Source organism: Temnothorax nylanderi, unplaced genomic scaffold (genome assembly GCF_030848795.1).
Source record: "Temnothorax nylanderi isolate EJ_2023f unplaced genomic scaffold, tnyl_v1.0 TNYL_tig0006_pilon, whole genome shotgun sequence".
In the NCBI taxonomy this organism is placed as follows: Eukaryota; Metazoa; Arthropoda; class Insecta; order Hymenoptera; family Formicidae; genus Temnothorax; species Temnothorax nylanderi.
Window position 1 is genome coordinate 1,033,158 of NW_027249068.1, and position 25,609 is coordinate 1,058,766.

Below are 25,609 nucleotides of genomic sequence, written 5' to 3' on the forward strand. Positions count from 1 at the left end.
ACGTAAGGAAAACGTAAACGTAAGGAAAACGGGCGATCTTGTCGGGTCTCCCTTCGCTAAGCGAGTTTAGGCAGCGAAATATTACAAGGCGGTCCCCTCGCCGCGCTTGTCTGTTACAGACGGCAAGTTCCCCTACATCATGAAGCTCTGTTTCTCGTCGTCGCGCACCATACCCACGAGCTTCCCGCCCAGCAGCGGCAGCGCGAGCAATTCCGCTGGTAATGGCCACGTCAAAATGCAGCAGGACTCGGAATAGAACGGCGAGGTCCAGGGCCAGCAGCGTCAGCGTCAGCGCCAGCGCCCCTCACTCGCCGCCCTGCACCCGTTGTGTGCCCGCGCGACGGCGGGCACGGCCCTGCACCCCGCAGCCGCAGCGATAACGCTGTCCCCAGTCCTACCGCCGCCGCCACCGGTACCGCCGCCCCTGCCGCCACCCACCTGTCTCCTGATAGCCACTCCGACCCTCTATCCGACCGTACCGCCACCGCCCCCGCCACCGTTGCCCACCTTCTGGCCCTACTGATACGGCGGGCCCGCACGTTGGATGGGTGAGACGAACGCACGCGAGATCGGTCGAGGATGGACTCTCCGAGGACGAGAAGAATAATCGGGGGCACACGCGTTCCCCGCGACGAAAAGGAAAACGTCCGTCGGGACGGCCGTTTATTTTCGATCGAACGCGACGGAGAGACGAGAGACCCGGTCGTTCCGCAGCTTGTCCGCTAAGGTCTACCGGGTTCGGAAAGAGTCGCGGGTATTCTTGGACACGTCGCTCTCTCGGAGCCTTCATCCCGTCGCGGTCGAAGGCTTAGGGAAGTTTCCGATGGTACGGTGTGTAACTTGACGCCTAATAGTACCGTGTCCCGCTAGAGACACGTTGTCAACGTGAGTCGGACACGGCGACTCGGCGTCCGACGAGAGGTGGGGGTATATAAGTGCGACGACACGTGCGGCGGGAACGTCGCGGCGGAGCAGCGTCGGTGCCGTTGAAGCCGCACGGGGAATCCTTCGCGGCCGGCTGGTCACGATTTTCGCGGCGTCTCGCGGGGAAGAGCGAGACGGATGACACACGTATACGCGTAGCCGCGTTCCAATTTTGGAGACTCCTGTAAATAGCTCGGAGACCAGCGGCCTCCGACGCGCATACATATCAAAGGGCTTGGAAGTAAATCGGTACGTTTCGCGAGGAACCATACATGCGATTTTCGCGGAAGCTTCTCGCTCGAGGAAAACGGCGTCGGTGCGGAGGAATATCTTTGAAAAAACACGGATCGTCTCGAGCGAGACCGTGGACCGCCTCACGAGAGAGAGAGAGAGAGAGAGAGAGAGAGAGAACGGTCTGAAGAGGGATAGAAACTTGTTGGGCGAGAGAAGCTTGTAGCACTCCATTAGCTAAGAGAGATGGATCGAAGGAGATGAAACGACTTGAGGATAGTGAAGCTGTCTCGGAAAAGAGGCAGCTCGCGGAAAGTTTAGCTCCTTCGAGAGAGAAATCGTTCGGGGAACTTTGAAGACATCTCCTCGGAAAAGAGTTAAAAATACGATCTATCAGAAAAGAAATGGTTAGGTGATGGAGAATCTCGTAAGACGACCTTCGTACCTTCGTAGAAACGACTGAAAGGAGATAGAATCCGTTACCCGATAGCCATCGAGAAGGCGCGCACCGTAGATCTCTCTCTGGTGGTAGCGGAATGGCTCGAGGACGGTCCACCTTCTTTGGAAGAGGAATCGCACCGAGGAGAGGATCGAACCTCTCTGAAGAGGGGGGGGGGCAACTGAGAAGATCGAGGAAATCCTCTCGGAAGAGGCGCGATTCGTGGGAAGCTGGAAGCCGTGCCGAGAGTGCGAGAAAGTGCGGAATATCCCTCGTGGTTGCTCGCGAAGCGGACAGGTGGGCGCTGCTTCCGCGAAGCCCGGACGTATATATGGCGTCTTTGGCGTTCTCATCGACCGCCGCGCGTCGATTCGTTCGCTCGCGTCCGACGATCGCGACTCACCCAAACTCACCGAGGCGTTCGCGCGCGAGCGCGCGACGTCTCCACGACATTTTGTTTCTTAGGCCGAGCCACGCGCTCCTCGACGACCATATTCTGTGGGATCCAATAAACCGAAACCGGAGATTTCTCAGCGACCACTTAATAAAAACCACGGGAATAGAATTTTTTAGGGGAGTGTTTCTCACACAGAGGAATGGATCTGAATCAATCGTGCTCTTCGAAAACTGCGCGACCCGCGAGAAACGCAGCCCAAATCCGCTTTGAGTGTCTAATAACGCGCCGCTCAGTCGTCGGCTCGCGGCAAGCGTCGCGCGGCAACGTTCTCCTCGTCGTTTACCGATGCATCCGTTTTTTTTTAACGTTAACGCTGATAGAATTTTAACACTCATCCGGATAACCTGATTTTGTAACGTAGATAATGATTTTTCTATTAGAACTCTTACAGATTAATGTAGGGATATTTCAGACGACTGAAGGATTTGCCGCGCAACAACATCGTATTCCACATAGAGCAACTTTCACATGCAGTTCTTCTCTGCGGTTTTTTTAACGTATTCCTTAAGCTATTATCGCTAAAGAACGCGAAGATTTTTAATTGGGGCCATAATCGAATTTAAAAAAACAACTTTGAACTAAGACTTGCATTGCTTTGTGGCTTACCATGTTATTGCACCAAGTGATTATTTAGATCACCAAATCTAATTGCAAATTTTACTTTAATTATGATACAATCGCGTTTTGCTTTTGTATCAGAATAAGAAAATCAGAAAAAAAATATATTTTAAAAATAATTATATTTGTCAGTGCTTGTTACATATAGATTATAATTATATCTATTTAATATGTATTCTTATATTCCTTTGGAATTTAAACTTTGTTGCGTTATAGCTTTAGATATAATTCGAAGTAAAGGAGAAATAAAGCGTCGCCATTTTTTAAATGATGCTTCCAATTGAAAAAAGAAAACAGTGATTTTTTTCGTGGAAAAGAAGTTTTTTCTCGCGGGAATAAAATTATACCGTTTCCAGTTACCCGGATAAGAGTTAATCTCACGATCGAACGTGACTATTCGTTACTGATTTCTTACGCTGAACAACAACGCGAAAGTCTTTCGACTGCTCCTTGGTTCCCCTTCGTCCCCTCGCGCGGGGCTTCTCGCGAGTCCTAAATATTAACAATAAAGTCGTCTAGACTGCTATCAATTAAGAGGATTAAATCGTTCCACTATCCTCACTTACACCTCCGCTTCTCCAATTGAAGAAATCCCCGGCCCACCTTCCCACCCCCTACCCCCTCACTTGAAGCTGTAGTGTTCAGGTTGCGACGAGATGACACGTATCAGTGCTCGCACGCTCGAACGAGCGCCGCGTGGCACTCGTACACTTTTGATCAGATCGCGGACTGCGAATTGAGAATTTTATATTATCGAAGCAAAAAAAAAAAAAAAGAAAAAGCACACACGTACATATACGATAATAAAGAACAATGAAGACGACGATACACACACACAATATATTAGTGTCCCTCGGTAATATTTTGTCGGGCCGAGGGGCGTTTTTATAAGAATGGTTTTAGATCTCCGAACAAATTTTGCGAAGCGAACCAAACGACTACTACTAAACTAAAATAAATAAATAGACTCTTTGACTTCTCGGCCATACGTAACGTAAGATAATAAGGGCCGAAACGCGCGCGCCCTTTGAGAGATGCGTGAATATCAACCCGCCGTTTTGTCCATTGTCCGTGAGAGAGAGAGAGAGAGAGAGAGAGAGAGGGAGCGAAAGAGTGGGAGAGATAGAGAGAGAAAGAGAGACCTAAAGCAAATGAAATATAATTTAAATAAGGATACAAAGTTTATATTCGAGGCAATATTTGTTACAATACGACTAGAGGATAAGTTTGTGTGTACCGTTTTAAAAAAAGGGGCTTCGGCCGCGCGCGGGAACGATCCCCGCGACGATGGTCGACCGCGAAGAGGACGCTAAAACCGTTGTCGATCGTGAGGGACGACGCGGGGAAGAAACGCGTGAATGCAAGAGCGAGGGTGAAAAAAAAAAGAAATGAATGAAACAAGAGGTACTAAGCTAAAGCGACGCGCGCCGATTCACCGCGCGTCGCATCCGTCGTTTCGTTATCGCACTTTAGACTCACGGTTGCGTTCGTGTTCCAACGATTAATATAGATTTATTTTATCTCGGGGCCCCCCGGAGACCCACTCCTCTCTGGGAAGATAGCGAAAGAAATTGTTTTACATCACATTCTTATATTTTTACTATTATTAATATTATTATTCTCTAATTATGTATGTAAAATTTAGGTCGACCGTAGGGAGTAACACATCACGTTTTATCCGAGGAGCCCTTCGAAGCTTTGATTTAGTGAAACAGGACCTAAGACGTAAGGCAAATTAGACTTTAAGCAGTTTAGGACGTGTAATCATATCATACAGTTTTGTAGATAAATATATATAAAATACATATATATATATATATATATATATATATATTTATGTGATGCGGAGTACGGCGTTTAAATCAAGAGTGTATGTCGCTGCGTACTCGATACTTACTCGATAGACGAGTATTCGAGATGTAATTTCACCCTGTCGTATAATTTCTCGAGGTCGCACTTGCGAGTAAGAAATTCGTTCGATTTCAGTCTCGGAATTTTTAAATCTCTACATTACTAAAAAAAAAATTAAGCAATTATTTTTATCCGTGACTATTAAGCCACTTTTTTTCACTTAATTCAATTAATTTATTTATTAATATTAATTTAATATTCAATATAAAAAATTTTTTGTTAATATTCAATATTCAATATTATAATAATAGAACTTATTATTTTTACTCACTTTTTTAACTTTGTTCCATATAAAAGTGAATGCAATAAATCGATGGGGAAAAAAGAGAGGAGAAGACTTTGAGATTAATCGCTCGCCTTTTTCAAATAGATGTACACAGCTTATTCTTTTCTTTGTCAATACGGGAAAGAGAGAGAAATGTATCTTCTTTTTCGAGGAATTGTACAGCAGCGGTGTAATGTTTTCTGCGGCATCTCGATTGGAGCGGTACTCTCGAGCGACGAGAATCCCGCTCCAAGTTTAACGGGCCGCGTCGTAAAAGGAACGCCCTAAATCGAGGGGAATCGAGCACGCACAATCAGACCGTCGCTTATTTTCTGACACTTTACCCGCGCGCTAAGACTCCGGTAAAGTAAGAAACGTACGTAGAACGTATTTACAACGAACGCTCGCTTAACAACACACTCGTCCCGGTCGCCGCATTTTCGATCCGGCGCGATAACGCGCAAACGGGGATGGAGTCCCAGGCGCGTCCACCCCTCTCCCGCTCCTTCCCCCGAACGATCGACCTTTACATTTAACCCTTTTCCGCGTGCGCCGCGCGTAATTAGAACAAAGTGAAAAAAAAAGTGAAGCCAAGAACTGCGCCAAGTTGTAGACTTGGCGTTGTAGATGAGGCCGACGGTCCCCGATAGACGCGTTAAACGAGGACCGTAGATTAGTCTGAAGATGAGGATAATAAGATGAGGGCGAAGAGAGACAGTTAGATAGTTTCGTAGTCCGTGGAAGACGGAAAATTTCTTAAGGGTAGCCGCTTGTCCCGTTCGCGATAGAGTGATATCGGCCGGATGGAAGGGGGTTAAATCTAAAGAGATACATTACATATAAAAGCAAACGAATATATTATATATATATCATTTTCGAGTACTGTGCATCAGAAGATGACGAGCCTCGCGCAAAGGAGGGGCTCACGGCTTGCATATCAGCGCTCCAACGCTCGACCGGAGCACCCCGCCGGAACTGACGCCGCAGAGTTCCCGGGGGATTGTACGATTCCGTACGTAATTGCGCGCCGTATCGAAAGAGTTACAATCGGGGGTAAACGACTGCGATGTGAAGGTATTCGGCGGCCGTTCCGTAACGCGACAGGCTTGCATTTTCGTGCAGTCACGAGGTCGTTTAATCCTGCCAGGTCGACGCGATGGGCAAATGACAATAGAGACAGACGCTTCTTAACAGGACTAAATTTGTTTACTGCGCTTGCTACGTAAAAAGGAAGAAAAAAATATATTACTCTGTCGCTGTAGGGGCATATCTGATTGATCGAAGGGGGGAAGAAATTTACACTTGAAGAATATTCTAAATGTAATCCTCGGGAACCTGCCGCTGCAGTTAGGAGTTGAAAGGGGGAGAGGGGTGGCACACGTAGATAGAAACATAGAAAAGACATACGATGTAAGATTAATCGCGCGTCTCTTTCCAATGGACGAATGGATGTACATAGCTTACTCTTTCTTTTTTGTTTTTGGTACGAAGAGGACCCCCTACAAGTAAGTTCGCGTACTCTCTCTCTCGCGCTAAGTGTCACGCTTATATACCTATAGTGGATCTAATTAAATTAAAACACATCGGTGGACGGAGAAAAAACGCAAACCGACGCGTTAATCGCGAAATAAATAAATAAATAAATGCATTGCGTAAATGTACGATAGTCCCGGGACATCTCGCGGACATCTTCTGGTGAACAGGTTCTAAACGTGTACAAAATCAAATTGTAATTTGGTAGCCCGTAGTGATCCTGTAAACGGTACAGTATTCCAGGTAGAGAGGTATACATAGCACTGTGTATGTAAGCACGAACTACATGTTATTTCACACAGATTAACACTGTGGCGTACGCATAAACATACCAACACACCGAGAACTCGAGGTTGTAAAGATGAGCCATCTGTGTCGATAATTAATTGTATAATCTTTTGAGAGCAAGCTATGGATAATAACTGGTTCTAGATCTTACTAATTACATATCCCATCTATATGTATATATTTGCAATCGCATGAGAAATTTTATCGATTAGTTGTCGATAATGTAATTATCATTAATTCTCATTAATAGTGTTATGATTATTTATAGCCCGCGGCCCGCGTTGCGAACCGAAGCAGGGGCCGAAATAAGTACATATGTTAAATGGACATTGCGTTTAAGGCGTTAGGTTAATGCTCGTTAGTTAGATATTTAGGTGGTTAATGCAGCGTAGGTACATATCGTTAATATTGTTATTAATTAATGGTATTGCGAAAGGGTATTAATACCGGTGCGCTTTGATTTCTTTTGTATACACGAAGAAAGGCTTCCCTTAGCTCCTCCGACTGATCGATTCTGTCTCTCGCTGTCAGGATTTGTTCGTTTTGTATTTTTATGAATATTTCTAATTTTACGATCAATTAAAGCAAAAAAGACATTACTTCGCATTTGACAGTCTAAATGATTATGACTATGATCTGCAAGAAATTAGCAAGAGTTTGACAGATGAAAAAAAAGGTTTACATTAATTTAATTAATTTATGTGAGATTAAATTAGTCTGGTCTATATGATTAGACTGAAACAAAATTGAAATTAACAGAACGGCAGAATTTTTTTAAATTTAAGTTACATTCTTTATTTAATTACATCATCTTTTTTTATAAAAATTGCATGCAAAATCGTTTATACAGTCGTTTATATGACAGTCTTATAATACGTTGATTTTATTTCAATTAATTGTAATCTATAAAATTAAATAAAGCTACATAAATTTTATTTTAATTAATACAAATCTATAAATTGTAAAATTTCCGTTTCGAACCGAATCTTCGGTCGCGCGACGGATCGTACAAAACAAGTCAAAGCGCAGTGTAGCCTTTCTAGCGATCCCCAACGAACCCAAGTATTACCGGTGACATATACCTGCTCCTACATATCAGGTTCTAGACACCCCGAGCACTACCATGCGCCATATCAATGTTTCTAAATGTCCCCCCCCCCCCTCTCGGTGTGTCCCCTCCTCGTCCCCCTTCCTGCCCTTCGACGTTCCAAGTGAAAATTAGAGGCACGCCGACTATCGATCACCTTCTCTGTCCCTTACTCCCTATTCCATCCTCTCCCCTTCGCACCCCTTTTATCCCGTACCCCTCTTTTTACCTGTTTCCGCCCAATTTTCCCCCACCTCGTTATTGTACATCGGAGCCGGAAGGGTCTCTAAGCTCTGTCTTCCCATCGCTGCGTGAAAAAAAGACAAATTAGATGTAATAAGATTTGTTGACTGTGTACACGTATACACATTATTATAACGCATCGATCATGTGCATCACCAGCATACATACCCACCCACTCGCACACGACACCATTTCACACTACGACGGGGAACACGAGACGACAGCCGCTGCGTCAGGATGGTCCACGCTGGATCGCCAATGCCGAGATCGCAAATCACGTCCGTTAGATCGTTCGCTCGATCGCGCGTCACTCCACGGCTTGTCTGGTCATTTAGCGAAGAACTTTTTTATCGCAAAGACAAAATTATTTGCTCGAGCCCTGACGTTTTAATTGATTTTAGTAGATCACAGATCATCCCCAAGACAATCGATGTTTTATTTGAAAAAGTTACATCTTCTTTTTGCATTGCCCAGATTGTGACATATCGCTCCAGATATGAGCGATGTTTCATCGAACAATAGAACCCATTTTTCGTCAAATTCTTTTAACGCGACGAGCTTTTAAAATTCTGACGCGTTTCACTTGAACGATAAATGATCAAGTCATCCCGTGCAATCGCTACGCAAGGCAGATTTTAATTTACGAAATCATGAGTTAGAAATTAAAATTATTTTGATACTATGTTACGTGTGTGTGTTATCAGTTTTATAACGTGTCGAAATGGTCAGCAAAACTGTCTATATAATCAAGCAGTTCGCATAGAAAACCAAAGCATGCCACTGTAATTGCCAATTGAATTTTAAATTTCGCAGCCAACTCTTTTATTCATTTGCACTGTTGATTGGCGCAGTATTATTGCATCCAGTGAAGCCACAGAAATTAATATACGGATGCGGGAGACTTAGATGAAATAAGTTTGCGAACTCCCGGTCCCGGAAAGCTTGCGTTTAATTAATTATATTAATTAAGTCCGAGACTTGTAAGCCGAGCTAGGTGGAAATTCGCGACGTGTTACGGGTTCTTCAATCGGATTCGATTTGATTGCTCATTCAAGGAACGTCCCCGTCGTCACGCGCGGCGTTCCGTGTGCGGGCCATAATTTCGAGCCTGGCCGTGTCAATCGAGCATTGACCGTCCATAATAGCCTGTCGTGCCGCAGCGCGCCGTAGATATCGTAAGCCACGTCGTGGAAAACGATCTATTCACACCAAGAGACACATATACACACGCGCGCTCGACGGAGAGGTACAATAACGTGCAATAATGGTGCCTGATGAGCGTGCTCTTATCGCGTATTCGAATTTCTTTCACTTCTCAAGAGGGTGTTTCTCGCCATATAAAAAGTATTGTGACAAAACTGGGCTGGAGATTTTTCGCCTTCAGCCCCTTCTTTCACCGGTTGCTGAGTACGTACGCATTCGGGAATTTTTCGGTGAAAGATGCTGTTTGAATCCTTTGTATATATCAGTTCACTGGTACTCGATATGCCAGAGAAAATCTAATAATATATTTGAAAAATAGAAGTTACTTCAGATCTCGAATTGTGATTGATGCAAATATCGACCACCGACAAAAGAAGCAAGCTAAAAGGAGAAAAGTTCCAAGGTATGGCGGAGCATCCCGCATCGGGCAACATCTCGGCACAAGCTTGTACGCAGATCAACGACACGTACATACACTCACACACGCATACGGACACGCTCCAAAAATGTGGTTGCTCCTAAAAACGAAAACAAAAAAAATAACGATGTAATGTGTATATTAATACTTGTATGTCGTACGCTCTAATGTTGTTTGAAGAGTTATTTGCGAGTCAATTATCTGTGCCTAGCAGCCCTGTGCACCCTATCAAATGTACCACCGTTCAGATGAAAAAGAAATGCCGAAACGAAAGAGAGAAGCGAAAGCGAGAGAGGAGAATGAAAAAAAAAAAGCAAAAGACGTAATTCAGGCAACCCGGAAAAGAGGAAGGATAATAAGAACATAAAAAAAAATACAGAAAAGAGACATGTATAGTATCGAGCAGAACACGACACGACACGTGTGTTTCTCACAAATTGCACCCTGTATACATAGTTCGCACAATGATCTGTTCCTATTTTGGAATCAGTTTTTTCGAATTTGCCAAGAATGTATATCTACAGATTCTATATGAGAATATATATAGAAAAAAAAAAAAACTGGACATGAAATATAAAGTATTGAAATCTAGTTCTGGAATTGTTAACCCTTTCGACCAAGCGTGATTCTTTTCCGGGGGAGGGCGGAAACGCGCGTCGCACCCCGTCGCACCCCCGGAAATCGATCCCCCTTTTAAACCAGGCAGCGTAATAGAAGATTTTGATTCTTTCACGCGATCGGACAACGTGGATGTGCGATCTCTGCTCATGTTTTATGCATCGAGAAATAGAAATAGCTCCATTAGAGAGAATGGTTGTTACTTTTGTGGGAGAGAGAGAGAGGGAGAGAATGAAAGCGGAAATTGCGTGAAATACGCACGTGAGGGTGACAAACGCCTGGCTAGAATTCGATAGAGGAACGAATCGGGTTGAAATTAATCATCATCTTGAAGGTTTAGATGTATTTGAAACCATCAACATACCCACGTACACCACACGCGCGCTATTATGTCTTTTATTACTTTTAATTAATATATAATATCTTCTCGAAATATATTTTAAAATAAACGAAGCTGTTTATAGATATTTATTTAAAACAAAAAATATGTAAGATACTGAACCCTTATTTAAGTTTTAGCATAAAAATTCGAAATCTGTTGGTATTAGCATTCCTTCATTTTTAATAAAAAATTAATATCCCATTAAGTTTTTTTTTTTCGATGACTTCAATTAAATTACTTTCAATTTTAATCCGATTTACCCTCTGCTCTTTTACGAGAAAGCACAACTCTCACCTTCACGTGGCGAATGCACATCTCGAGAAAGTAAACCAAAAAAAAATGGCCGAACGATTCAGCGGAATTAATATTAAAAGTGTAGGCGGCAAAAGGGTACGTCGACGCGAAAAAAAAACGCGTGGCGAGCATCGCGCTTCCTTTCCGGCGCTCATCGCCGGCGGGGAAGGAAAAGGAAGCTGAGAGGAAGGATAAACGACCGAACGACATTCAAAATCGCATGTACACGAGCTTTGCGAACTCAGAACTCTGCTCGCAACAGAAATTATATAGATATAGACATATACACATATTATACCGTCACACACTGAACACAACAGCACAACCACTACCACTACCACTACCACTACCACTACCACGACCCACGCACATCCATATATATGATATATATATATTTATACATATACATCTATATATTATATAAACTTATATTACATCTCTACGAATACGAGAGGCAACTCTTCTCACTCACTCTTATGTAACTATCACACCGGTATACACGCTGTAGGAAGTTATATGGGACGCCTGTATGTGTGTCTAGAAACTATCATCTGCTTCACAAATTTTCTCTGTTCGCGGGGAACGCACACTGACGATCACGCCGCTTCTCGTCGTATCTCGCGGATTTGTATCATCACCCGCGTAATTGTCGCGCCGTTTTGTCCCATCGACGGGCCGATGCGCTTTCATCCTCTGATAATGTGCAAATTTCAGAACAATAATTTGCGAGCTTGTCGAGCCGCGACATAATTGTTTGACGACAAAGCCGTTTGTCAGTTTGTTTCGGTACGATTCGGCGGCACAATTAATTCCTTTAAACTTCGCGTTGAAACGTGACAGCAGCGCTAAACGTGCGCGAAAAACACGCGTTGAATTAAGATTTCGGCACACCTGTCCGTGCTTAACGGGTTTTTTTTTATTAATTAAATTTCTATCAGATCGGACATGATTTGCAGTAAGCGCAATGCAGGATGAAAGACGAATTTTCTTCGGGTAGTTTCTGAAACGTTGCATGGAAATCGCAACGGATATGCATTCTCGAGCGGTCGACAGAGGCGAAGCAGCGAGCGTGAATCGGTAACATTAATCCCAGAAGTACCAAGCTTTCTTTTCTCATATCACGTTGCGTATATATACAAAGTGTTTTTTTTTTCTTTTACTCTTGATAGTGATTGTTATGAAGCAGGATTTATCTTTTCTGAAAGGCATCGAGGTTCTGCAGAAATTGATATCGGAGCAATATCGATTAAGTTACGACGAAACTTTTCCTCATAGTTCTCGCACGTACTTGGTACTTCTAGGATTGAAGGCGACAGATTTACAGGGGATAGGTCACAGTTAGGGAAAAGGAAATATAAGAGGGAGGAAAGAGTAGTAAAAAAAAAAACGATATACACACTCATCGAGCGCCGCTAGTAAAAGACATGGTAGGCTATTATTATCGCTAAATAGTCGCTAGCCGATAGTGATGTAGTTTATTCTTTAGAGTTATTTTAAGTTCTTAATTATATACGAGAAAAAGAAAGAAGTGGTTACTATAAACCGACTACTATCGTATCACATTACACACTGTAACACGTCGATTATAATGACAAGAATATTTACCTGTGCATATTGACATATTATGGAGTCACATCATTAAAACATATACTACTCAATATATATATATCCAGCGTCAGCGACTCGATTCATTGACACCCACACCATATACCATGGCATAATATCGATAACTCGGAAACAGAACAATCAATCTTATAAGGACTTTTCTATACCTGATCTCTTTTTTTATTTTTAATTTAATTTTATTATTTTGCAACTACACAACATAAATAGCTCGTTAGCGGAAAGTAATTTTGATGCAGTCAATTTTTAATAACAGATTATGAGAAATGTAGAAGAATATAGGAGATGCACCACACTTTACTTAATTTTTTTACGAACTATGTTATACACATGGCGTCCAAGAATCTATCGCACTTTCTTTCATCTACTGAGTCAATTTAATCAATTTGAAAGACATCTTATATATACAATATATATGTATAATTGACACTTTTCTCTTTATACTCCAGTTTTTTAATACCGGGCATTTCTGCGACCAAGAATTTTTACTCGTCAAGAATTTTTTAATATTGATTCGGCACTAAATATTTTTAAATTTGACGCCAATAATTTGCTAGAGCAAGTTCTACTTAAAGTTTAAATTTTTAATGATGGTTGAGCTAATTCCGAGATATTAGTAGAGTAGGTGAATAGATTTTTGGCGGGTGAATCGCATTAAAATTGAAAGACTCTTACTGGCTTAATATACCTTGACTTATTCCACTCACTCCGCCAAGCAATTCACTCTCCCACGCTTCTACTATAGATACATGTACATATATACATATATAAATTTTTTTTTTTCAATGTGTGTCCTTAATCTTAATTTGACTCACCCTCCAATAACATTCACCCGCCCTAATTATACTATATACTACTTACTCAGAAATACATTTTCCAGCGATTGTGCAATTGCGATTGTTGCAAAAAACAGTGATCGTTCGCCAGGAAAGTCGACAACGGAGGTACAAAATATACCGGGTTATACAATTACACCTTGTTTATTGAACAAAATAATTTCAATATTTTACTGTATACTTCAACAATTATACGCTCTCACACTTCGTATTTAGAAAAAACGAGTGCATGCTTTGCATTTTTATTTTTCTTGCATTTTGTTTGATACCGTTTAACTCTGTTATATAAAACTCTCATATTTTATAAGTAACGTTATCCAGTTTAATGAGATTTAATCGCAAATTAGTTGCTATACGCATACTTTTTCTTTCTGATACTTTCTTTCATACTTTTTCTTCGAATCGAGATCGTCGTCCGAGAATTTTTCTTGCGATTCACGTGGCTAAGCTAAAGTTACACTTTTCTCGTTATACTTTTCCGTTGCAATTATAACGACGTTCGACAGAATAAATGACTTCTTTTTAGTTTTATTACATCTCTTGCGATGTCTTTTTCCTCCTCGTTATCTACATTTGTCAATTATCTCAATAGGATTCTCTTTCTCTTCGCAAGAAAACAATTTTCGCGTTTTTAATACACGTCCCACGAATAATCACGTAATACGAAACATAAATCGATTACAAGCGCGCATATACATTCTTGCTCGATGCACTCGAGAGATACGAATCTTCGCGTCATATCCGACCCGTCGGGGGCGACCAATTTTTCTCTCTCTTTTATTTTTGCGTTTCTGGCGACCGTGGCGAATTAATTCGATCGCACGGCGCGCAAAATAATGCGGGAGAAACCGCGCAATTAAACCTCAGCGACGGATACCCTAGATACCCTCGGCCTCTCCGCAAGGATGCATAAAGTCGGCGCGAAAGTTTATGCAACATGGTCGCGATAAATTGCGGCCGATAAGGCGCGCGTATATCACCGCATAGCGGAGCAAACACACACGCCCCGGCCTCCGGCCTCCGCCTCCGCAATTTTCACGAACGGACGAACGAACTGCCGACGTAATTGCCGCAAATTCGTGCGCGCACGTTATCGTGCATGCACTTGTGCCATGGTGCATCCTCGCGCGGCGCGTATGTACATACACGCGTGCCGCGAATCGGATCGCCTCGAATTTCGCGAATTTTGCACGGTATATCCAGAGCAGAGAGAGAGAGAGAGGCACGAACGTCGGGCATAACTGCAATCGCGGCGCGTTCGCGCCGCTAAAAAGGTATATTTAACCGACCGGTGCACCGACGAGACGGACGCGTGTGCAAAAGCAAAAACGTATACGCGGCGCGCTTTGTAACGCAGTTGAAAATTGATCGCATCGTGAAATATCAGAGGGAAAAAGCTCTGCGGAAAGGGAGATTATTTTCAATCTCTATTGAAAATAATGTTTCTGAAAAAGAGAAGCCGGCGCAAAATAACCGCTTGATGACGTAACATAATCGATCGGCGCCTCGCTCCTTTCAATTTGCCTCCCTTTCGGCCGTTGTATTTCAAACGCGAGTCACCTTGCGAAGAAACGTGTGACGATATATTTTTTTATCACATCGGTATCATCGTTTCGATCGAAGGGAGATCAATCACCGAACTAACTGAAAGAATTGAACAGTTGCAGGATTCGTAGATGAAAAGAATACCCACCGAGGCAGATCGACATACATACAGATCCATCAGAGACAGGCGCGGTCGTCCACACAGATCACACGGACCACATGGACCACATCTTCACATACGCATGATCCAAAACCGCGCGTTTGAAACCAAGGCGCGAACGCTGCGACAAAAAAAAACAACGAAAATAACGCGATCTTGATAACGGCCGCTTGAAATAGAGCTGCTTGGGCATGCGATCGATTTGCATGCTTGTAGAGGGTAGTTTCGCTAGATCCTTTGTACTTCACGAGCATGCGCACGTTTCTCTGAACTTGAGCATCTTGTAATACGCGAGACGACAGTGAAACAGCAGTAAATTCCATCGAATGAGCTTTCTCTCGTAAATCCAGCTCACTTTATCGTTCTTTGTCCTGTCACTTTGACGATGTCTCCTCCTCCTGCTTTAACCCTTCTGCACGCAGAAGGAAATAAGCTAGAAAATCCAGTCGCGTGACATTTCATTTCAGAGACTCAGAGAGTACGAACGTCTCTCTCTTAGACAATTCAATAAATATAAATAAAGCTGCATTCTAATGAAAATGTAGGATAGACGAGCAAAATGTACTAGTTTAACAGAAAGAGAAAAATAATAGAGATGTATGTATGTATGTATGTAAAGGCGCATGTGCGAAAGGTAGTCGCGATCGCGTACAGGGAGGAAGAAGGGAGAGTGCAAGAACTTCCAGAGGCAGGGGGTTACATTAAAAATTGACGTAAGTAATGTATTTTCATATTTACAAGAGTTATAAGTATAAGTCTAATTGGGTAAGTCTCGAGTACTCGTATATATGTATATGTGTATGTTGCGCTTGTAAAAATATAAAGCGCGTTTTTTCAAAACGTAATTATCCCATCGATATATCCCGCTTCAATACCGTGTCACTCCGGAGATTGCGGTAATCCCCGCCCCGAGCTTAGCTACCGTGTATAAGTCTAATTAGTCTACTCGCATACCAGAACGCCAATTCAATATCGCGACGTCGCCGCCAAATGCGATCCGCCTCCCGTAAATCATCCTCATCGACGCAACGAGTACATTTTGAAAGAACGCCTCGGGTTAAAGATGCTTTCACTGAAAGCGATTAATCTTCAAGGACGTCTTTGTATATTCTGATAGGCCGCGAACTTTGCGCGCGTACGAGCGCTAACTTTACAAAAACTGAAACCTTTCGTCGACGAGAACGAAAGTTTTCCGCTGCGTAGAAAAATGCAGGACGCCCGCGAAGTCTTCGTCTATTTTATGGAAGCTTAGTCCCGCTATCGAGCTTAATTCCTGCGAGAACAAAATTTTCAACGCTTGCGAGAGAACTGTTGCAAAGCTCGAGACTCTCGAGCCTTTTCTTAACTCGATAAGAAAACTCTGAGCTTCTTGTAAGTGAAATTATTTATTTCCAATTAATAATATCGTTAATATAAGAAATAATGCCAATTGTTTATCGAGATCGAGGACAAATTTTTTTTTTATAAAATACAATAAAACATGTTATAACAATTTAAAAAGATACCATAATGCGATATGAGCGCCACTCCTGACTTGGGAAAAATAGAGTAAAGACTTTACCAGCATCCTGCAAGAGAATCTCGGCGATACTATCTTTCGAGAAACTTCTCATTGAAGTGAAGATTTTGATGTAATAACATGCTAAGCCGCGCGAGAGAAAAAGTTTTGTTACAAGATTCCTGGCTTATACTTACAGATTCTATTACAAGCTGCGATAAAAAGATTTTCCTTCTTTGTAAGAGTAGCGAAAAAGAAATGATTGAAGGAAAAAGGCACGAGATAAAGGTACCAAGTTGTTTTAATGATTTTACAGCCTTTTTTAGTTGCCGAGCTTATTTCGTACGGCTTGCCATGTTACCGTCCAAGTTTTTTAATTAATCTTCACTCTCCGTCCGTTACTCGATCGCAGCCGAGAAAAGTTCTTATCGACTAATTGTTTTCACAAATATATATCGTCTTCACAAATATATATATAATCGTTTGTACAAGATGCTTATATTCGCGTCGATACAATTTTATTTCGCACGTACGATAGTCTTCAATTCGGAACGATCGATATTAAGCAAAATGCGAAGACTTGTCGAACGAAATACAAAATATCCTTAGATAAGCGGAGGACGGTCACGCTCTCCTCTTCATTAAAAATGCATCATCGCGCCCTCTCCATCCCTCGCAGGGCCTGACTCGGCACGCCGGGAGGCAGGGAAGCTGGCTCGCCCCCTCTGGCCTCAGGATCGTTGCTAGCGGCCTCCGAAACCTTGAATCGCTTGTACTTCCCTGTAATTTAATGCGCTTTATATGCCGCGTCATGCATTCTGGAATTTTATTATATTTCAGTCCAGAATTCACAAAATTTTGTCCGAATTACAAAAAGGATTAATCCTTTGAAAATAATTCGCGATCAGTTTTAAAAACATTTTCTCTCTCTCAATAAAAATAATTACACTTGAAAAAACATAAAATGTCACATACACGTGAGAGAAAATAAATGTAGATTTTTATTTTTTATATAATGACATAATTTTAAATCCTATTTAATTTAAAATCAAATATTTGATGCTTATTGTGCAAATAGACTCGAATACTTTCTACCAATAATTCGGTAACCAGACAGTTTTATTTAAGCTATCACAGAATGCTTACTAGCTAAGCGGACCATGGTGACGCCCCACCAAATGCTCCAGCCCCATCCGACGAGGCAGAACAGAACGGTAAACAGTTGGCCCACCCCCACGATGAGATTGACGATAAATGCACCGAGTCGTGATTTCAATCCGGCGACGGCGGAAAATCTCGGCTGTCCGGTGCACAGGTTGAACAGGCCGCTCCAAATAGTTCCTGAATTCAATTCCATTATCAGAGGAGAAATACTGATTTTACTTAGAGATAAACCCACTTGGAAATTTGAGAAATCGATAATGGCTTCCCAACGGAAGGCTTCGCTCTCGCGAGATATAGTGGTATCAATATTTAAATTAATCGTACCAGTGCCCGGTAGTAGGAAGTTCCACACTAGGCAAAACCAGGCGAGAGGGACCGGCAGACAAGGGATGGCGCCGCGCATGACAGAATTATGCTCCACCAGGACATCCGGTATCTTAGCCTTCGGTTCCTGCGACATTACGCATTCTTGTGTTATAAGTAAAAAAAAAAAACGACCTGATGTCTAAAAATGATTTCTAAAACGTTACATATCCCTGCCGTGCGGACCGAACCGTGTTGTATTTCCCGGACGTGTTGTATTTCCCGGATGTTTAAATAAGATGCCTGTTTCACAAATATTAACTCACCCTGTTTGAAACTTTCTTCGCTTTAATCTAACACAAAGCTTTTAAAAATATTGAAACAGATAAAACCCGCTGTATATTAAAAAAAGAAACTGTATAATTATTAAAAGCATAATCGCAAGTTTTGTGATATTCAAGTAATTACAACTTTTTGCAAAGAAAATAACAGTGCTCCAAATAATATTCCAAGACTAAAACTTAACTTTCAAGGATCGAAGTGATCGAACAAATTGCCTATAAAAAAAAATTGAAGGATGCAAAGCGGTTTGTCCCGCTCGACAGTAATAATAATTTTTGTTACGGCAAACGGTGCCCACGTACCTCCGACAGGGGCGGCGGCGCCACGCTTGTAAGACTGTGCTTGGCACGTGTATTTTTTGTGCGTTGTTGCGTGTCCGCGCGTTTGCAGCTGCATTTGCAGCAGCCGAACGCACGACGGCAGAGCGCACCGCATCTTCTCTCGGGCGGGCAGCAAGGGGTAGGCTCGGCAGGAGCGATCCTCGATTTTCTCGTGCAACACTTGACCTCTCGTAATCTCTCTCGTAAACGGACGCATCTGTCAAAGAAACATTTCGCGACGCGATTAATATTTTGCGAATTCCTAAAATTTTTCCAGAATTCTCACTGACTTTAAGTAACTCAGTAACATAGCAATGAAACGCAAGAATCCAAGATTTCGAGAAATGACGCGAGTCTCTTTTCCTGAATTATCACGTCAATTTTCTAAAAGACGTCTAGAAAAATTAAATATATCTTTTGGTGAATCTAAATTTTAATTGATGTAAATATTTAACGAAAAGCGTTAAAATATTTCAAAAGTGAAATTAGACCTTCAAAGATCGGACAAATTACGTCCATAAAGAGTCTAGAAACTAAAAATAAAAATATATAATAGCAAAGTACAGCAAAGATAATAATGTGAAAGAGCAAAAAAAGATAAGGAAGTAAGGGAAAATTACAAGAGTCTAGAAAGTTTTGGAAACAAGTTCGCGGTTAAGTAAAGATAACAAGTTGCAGAGTGAAAACTAAGAAACCCATACGATGGAGTATCTTCGTGCCGTGATGCTTTAACAGGAAATACTTTTTCTGATATAAATTTCCTGTTTTCATCACATCATTGTCTTTATAAATTTTCTACTCCTTTAATATGATATACTATCTATACTCAATGACTCACGAAACTCAAATGTACGACACAACAATGATCTATAATTAATTAAAAAAGGCAATCGACGAAAACGACCTTTCAATATTAACATAACATATAAACAAACAGATATTTATCAACTCTTATTAATATTAATAATATTAATCGCTAAATATTAATTTAAAATTGATAATATATAAAAAATCAAATATTAATAGGAGTTGGTAATTTTAGTAAAGACACGAAATTGATCAAATTATATTGTTACAAATTTCTTTTAAAAACAAAAAATATATATGTATATACTGTATACTGTATATATATATGTATATGCTCGGTGGAACAGGTAAGTGACGCTTGAAATTCAAGTTGTTAAACGCGAGTGAGATTCAAGTTGTTAAACGGTACCTGCACCGCGCCTTTAATTTCGACCAGCACGACAACGCGTCCGTAGCGGGCGGCGGGGCATCGAGAGCGGGGGTTGCAACAGGCGGCGGGATATCGTTGATCACCGTTGTCCTCCCTTGCTTCCTGGTCCACAAGAGACCCTTGGGATCCCTACGGCAAGCGAGGCACCTCATGCCGGAGCAGCACTTGCAGTATTGACTCAAGGACCTCCCCCAACGTGCCAACAGTTTTTCACTATCGCCTTGCTTCTCGTTGCTGGATGCCAGGACGCTGCAACAGAATCGAGACACGTGTTATTTTTATTTTTGAGGAGCAAATCTGTAGAGCATACATTTAATTTAGATAATTGATCGTGTACTTAAATCGTGTATTAATTTATATATATAATGGTATATATTTATTCCTTTCTATAAAATATTCAGGCAGGAGCAAAATGTGTAATTTAAGTATAATCTTGACAGATGTACACGATTATTATATACTTAGAAATTATTATATTTAGAATTATGTTAGTTAATCTTTTATTAAAATGAGAAAGTGATGAGAAAGTATATTATTTCTCATTTAATTTACTTTATGCAGCGTTAACGTCTGGCAATTTATCCCTGAAAAATTATCATCGATTTTACATTAGCTGCATAGACTATTAGCACCTATATACACCTGTATACATACATATGAGTCATGTGTAAAATGTATAGTAATATCAGAAAGTATTGATCACGCTAACTGAGAAGGAGCGAGATTATTCGAGCGAGACGTAATATTTAGATTTGCTTGATGGTGCGAATTTTACATCAAGGTCGCAATTTACTTTAACAATTTACAATAACAGTAATGAAATATTGATTTCTATTAATATTTCCAAGTGTCTCAAAGTAAAAGGGACTCTCTTAAATGGACAAACGACAACTACAAGCCAGCGTGCATAAAATGTGCATTTAAAAACGCAAACATTTATTTAGTAGCAAAAGCGTTTCGTGACTCGGATCGACCGCCCGCGAACCAAATCACGATCGACGAAGAGCGGAAGATTCCTCGAGGCTAATCGCAACCCAAAATCCTCACGGATACCAAAACCGCGGCGGTGCATTCCGGAACCGCGCAGGTCCCATCCCTCTGTCCGCGCACGCAAATCGCAATATCGGGGAAACCCCTTACCTACGCGCGACGCCTTCGCCGGATGGAGGACCACCTTCCTTGGGGAACTTGATGGGGGGCGATCGGCGGATGTCGATGGCGCGATCGCCGTTCTCGAACTCGCGGTAGACACGCCGACGGCAGATCCGCGCGGGGACAAGCAGAAACATCGGCGAAGAGTGAGCCGCCCCGAGAGTGGCCGGGAAGATCGGGCACGAGGACGATCGCGGTGGATTGATGAGGGCGGAAACGGGATCGCGACGGCGGTTCGTAAGTCAACGAGCGGCCATCACCGTCGGCCGGTCTCCGGTGACTTCGGTCAGTGATTGCGGGTGCCGCAGTCGCCAGGGCGGGAGACTCTCGTGGCCGCGCGAGGGTGGCAAGGGGCGAGGGCGCGAGGCCGGCCCCGCGACCGGTCACGCGAAGATTTTCAATCCTTCCCCGCGCGTTTCCGCTCCCCGGCCCCTGCGAGCTCGACTGACCGCGAAATCGATACGCGCGACACGAAGTTCTTTACCTTAACCGGCCGGTTTTCAAGGCGGCCGCGGCCGATTTTCTCTCCCCGACGCGGCGCGCGTCGCGACGTGACGCGACGCGACGCGACGCGACGCGCGTGTCGGCCGGTGGCTGCACGGCATTAAAGCCGCGCTTGTAATTCGTCGTCACCTTAACCCTTAAGCGGGAGCGAGCACTTTCGCTGATCGAAAGGAGGGCGGTTGCTGCTGGATTGATTGTGGGCTTATTTTAGAATTAGGATCACACTCGTTCGCGTATGAACTTGAGGGAGTCCTCCTCCTGCGATGAAAAATGTGAAATATTTTTTCTAAATATATGTCTCTAGCAGAAAAATGACGTGGAAAATATTTGAGGAAAGAAATTTTGCACTAAAGATGTAAAATATTACATGTCGCTTATAATAGCCATATATGATTGTTTCAGTTTTTACTTGATCTCAGGATTGTTATGAATTATTTGTTATATCTTTGTTACTTATATATTTCTGTTTTCTTTTTGTTTCGTCTTAGTTATTTACTTTACATTATGCTCATTGTCGTAAAGTGTTCAACTTTTAACGCTTTTGTGTCTGAGAAAAGAGAATTTATTTTTTCGAGGAATAAGGTCTCTTGTCGACCGCCGTTAGCTTTGTAAACCGCGTAAACTAGTAAATATTGGTAAGCAATAAAATATTAACAACCAGGTTCTGTCGCCGACTCGCGGCAAAGAATATTATGCTATTATGCCTTGAGAAAATTATGAAACGACGTTTTACGCTGAATTGTGCATTTCGTCAGTTTCACGAGAAAATTTTTACGAGCACTTAGATGATCCATCTTTAACTAGATTACGAGATATTTTATTATTTATTCGAAGAAGTCTGTTTGTCTCTATATTTATTCATGATGTGATATTTATGACAGCCAAGCAGTTAAATACAGCAGGCAAATATCATAGCGTTACTGTTTGCAATTTAAAAAAGCGCCTTTTTGTAACGTATATTAGTATTTATTTCTACAGATTTATAGTTCTATCTCTTTTAATAATTTGAACTTATCTTCTATAATTACAAATGTCTGGTTCTTTTAAGTACCTACTTTATTTATTGATTATTAAGATTCATTGCAATATAGGAACTCTTTTGTATATTTATCTTTCACATTTCTGCATATTCAAGGAAATAAACTTGGAAAGCCGTCTTGTCCTACATCGTCGCGCCAAAGTAAACTATCACGCTCCTGCAAAGGGCAGCTCGAAAATTTATCCGTCCTAAAAAGGATTAACCCTGATGGCACACTAAAAGCACGCTGGTCGAGCGATTACACAGCTGGATCGCGATTCACGACACGCTCGACAAAACCATTTAAAAGTTGCACGTGTCTGAAAGTTCCCGTATCCACCATTTGCGCCGCTGATTAAAGAGGCAGGGCCGTGGCGGAGGTGGCGGAGGGCAAAACCGGTGGAAAGTTCGCGCAAAATGCGGTGTCATTAAAGCGTAAATACCGCGCGATCCACTTCGATGTGGGTAATTTTGTGCCGTGGCCGAACACTTTCCCCCGTAATTGCGCCACTAACGAGAGCGGAGGATCCCAGAAAAAACCCGGCGCGCGCGGATTATCTTGGGAATCAGAGCGTTCCTCTTTCAGAGAGGCTTCCGGCCGATCTCCCTATCAACACGGAGATGCGAATGCGTTGCACGAATGAAACTCGCCTAATTAAGGCATTGCCCAACGAGCGATCTCCGTAATTTAATTAATCGGTCAGATCGATCTCGTTGCCGCAACGACGCGGGCATTGTGTCCGGAGATAATGAGTGCTAATTCTCTGCCACTTTTGTTTTTCTCTCGTTCTCCTCGTTCGATTAATCTCGGAATTTCTAGCCCGTCAATCTAGATCTAACGCGCGATCTTTGATGAATTCAGTGTTAAAACATTTAATTGTACGACTTGTAAAAGATTAATGTTTCCACGAACTTATTAAATTAAACAACAATATACACGTCAGGTTGCAGCATTAAATATTAAATACGAACGAAAGATTTGAGAACCTACATCTGCGAATAAGACCTATAGCATTGCAATTGCACGCGAGCCGGTTTTTACCGAAATGTAAACTCAGCAACAAAGTTAACGCCATGCTACAGATCCGCGGCGATGAGATTGTTTCGTGCCGCGCGAGCGGCATTATCATTCGCACAAATTATGAAACTCGTCGCGTTGCATTGCCTTGTGACACGCCGCTACGTGCCGTGCCGCATAAATGTAACGGGAACAACCCCTGAAACTTCCCTACGCACGTAAAAAGGAAAGTTCACGAAAGGGCGCGAAGGGCGTATGATCAACTGGCGATTACACGCATGATCCGACCGACCCCGTTAGCACGCATCTCGACGATAAGTGATATATTAATCTCGTCAGAAAACTTTTGCCAATACGAATAGAAGTTATTAAATAAAAGTTAACATTTGACCTATCCTACAAACACATTCGATAAATATGGCATTTCCTCAGGTTGGTCAAAATTGAAAGCTCGATAAAAACACGTGAATTATAAATTCTGGCACTGAGAAAAAAAATATTTTAATCCAAAAAAATATTTATTAGGTGGTTCCTAATAGCATATTTACTTACTTTATTTAATTGAAATAAAAATATCTAATTCTAAATAAATATGTGTAAATAGTAAGTAAATATGCTATATTAGGAGCCACCTAATAAATATTTTTTTGGATTAAAATATTTTTTTTCTCAGTGTGCTAATTACATACCGCAATGAGTCTACATTTAAATTGCGACGACAGCGTGACAGGCAAAATTAATAAATGAACAGGCACGAAAGTTCGTTACTAACGCTAATATCGCTAATAAAACATTATGCGCTTGTTCACAAATTTTGAGCATATTTTTTAATATTATATTGCGCTTGCAAACAACGCGAGAGCTTTTCATCATAATCGTTTGCGTTAATAGATATGCATTAAGGGCCTGAAATAAATTTCTCTTAGCATGTTATTAGGAAACTTTTCATTTAACGATCTCACCGAAAGATATGAATTTCTGACATTAATAATAACGTGTGAAAAAGAAGTGGTACGCAGGACACTGATATGCTCGATCCTATAATGCGAAAGTATTTATCAGTAATACAATCTTCTTGTTATACTCTCCGACGAAAAATTCCCGGATTATTAATGCAAACGAATTAATAATGCAAAACCGCCTGCAATTCCGTGCTCCTAACTGCCGCGGCATGCAAATAAAAATGCGTGCGGCTTTCGTTTATTTATAGCTCGCACGATGCCGTCTACGGATTAAAAATAGTTTTTCTATCGATTAATATTAACGTAATCGATGCCCGGAGAGCGATGTGACTCGCGGGGAGAGGGACACACGCGAGGAAGAAATTGAAACTGAAATATTCAATTCTGCGCTCGGGAAAGCTTATCTCTCGTACGTGTATCAACCTTCTTACGCAATTTTCAAATTTTAAACGCAAATAGAGCCACGCAACATGCAAATACGAGGGCACCGTCGAGTGCCGCTCGCAACTCGTTTCGTATCGCGTAAAGATTAAAAAAACTGCTCCACGTATCGATTAACATTGCAAATCGATGCGCCTTCCTGACATACCGTTCGATGTTGGTCAGGAGGATAACGAGGATGCAATTAACCTAATCTGCGGGAGCGATTAAACTGGAAAAGAGGAAAGGTAAGAGGGAGAATTCGAAGGAGGTGAATGCATATAACGCTATATATGCAAATTACATTGAAATTTGTTTCGCTCGATCTTTAATAACGCATTCTCGCATCTAATATTTTCGCGCTGCACGATGTGTATACCGTGAACGTTTCCCGCGCGTTATCGAGGATCAGCGGCTCAATTATGTCGAATTGTGGGAAATGGGCGGCTAGTTTACATAAAAAAAATGCAAGCGTGCGTTAATAAACCGAAAGCGAGGCACGTGCGATTGTATTGGAATTAAGTGGCTTACCTAAGGACGACGTAATAGAATCAGACGTGCATATAATTACAAAAAAAATGTATAATAAATATATT

The 25,609-nt window shown here is 41.9% G+C and overlaps 2 protein-coding genes across 4 annotated transcripts in view; one reads left to right on the forward strand and one right to left on the reverse strand.

The window, feature by feature from the left end:
• Sm (heterogeneous nuclear ribonucleoprotein L) overlaps nucleotides 1-12,589 on the forward strand; it is a 148,329-nt gene extending 135,740 nt beyond the window's left edge. For both annotated transcript variants that reach the window (XM_071715399.1, XM_071715408.1), the window contains one exon: nucleotides 120-12,589. In XM_071715399.1, the coding sequence (XP_071571500.1) occupies nucleotides 120-256 (137 nt within the window). In that variant the 3' untranslated portion in view covers nucleotides 257-12,589. The remainder of the gene's footprint in view (nucleotides 1-119) is intronic.
• A 3,182-nt stretch (nucleotides 12,590-15,771) lies between these two features.
• Stum (mechanosensory transduction mediator stumble) overlaps nucleotides 15,772-25,609 on the reverse strand; it is a 28,809-nt gene continuing 18,971 nt past the window's right edge. For both annotated transcript variants that reach the window (XM_071715377.1, XM_071715386.1), the window contains exons 5-9: nucleotides 19,919-20,188; nucleotides 18,685-18,919; nucleotides 18,062-18,188; nucleotides 17,720-17,914; nucleotides 15,772-17,353 (exon numbers count right to left, since the gene is read on the reverse strand). In XM_071715377.1, coding sequence (XP_071571478.1) covers nucleotides 17,226-17,353; nucleotides 17,720-17,914; nucleotides 18,062-18,188; nucleotides 18,685-18,919; nucleotides 19,919-20,188 — 955 coding nt within the window. In that variant the 3' untranslated portion in view covers nucleotides 15,772-17,225. The remainder of the gene's footprint in view (nucleotides 17,354-17,719; nucleotides 17,915-18,061; nucleotides 18,189-18,684; nucleotides 18,920-19,918; nucleotides 20,189-25,609) is intronic.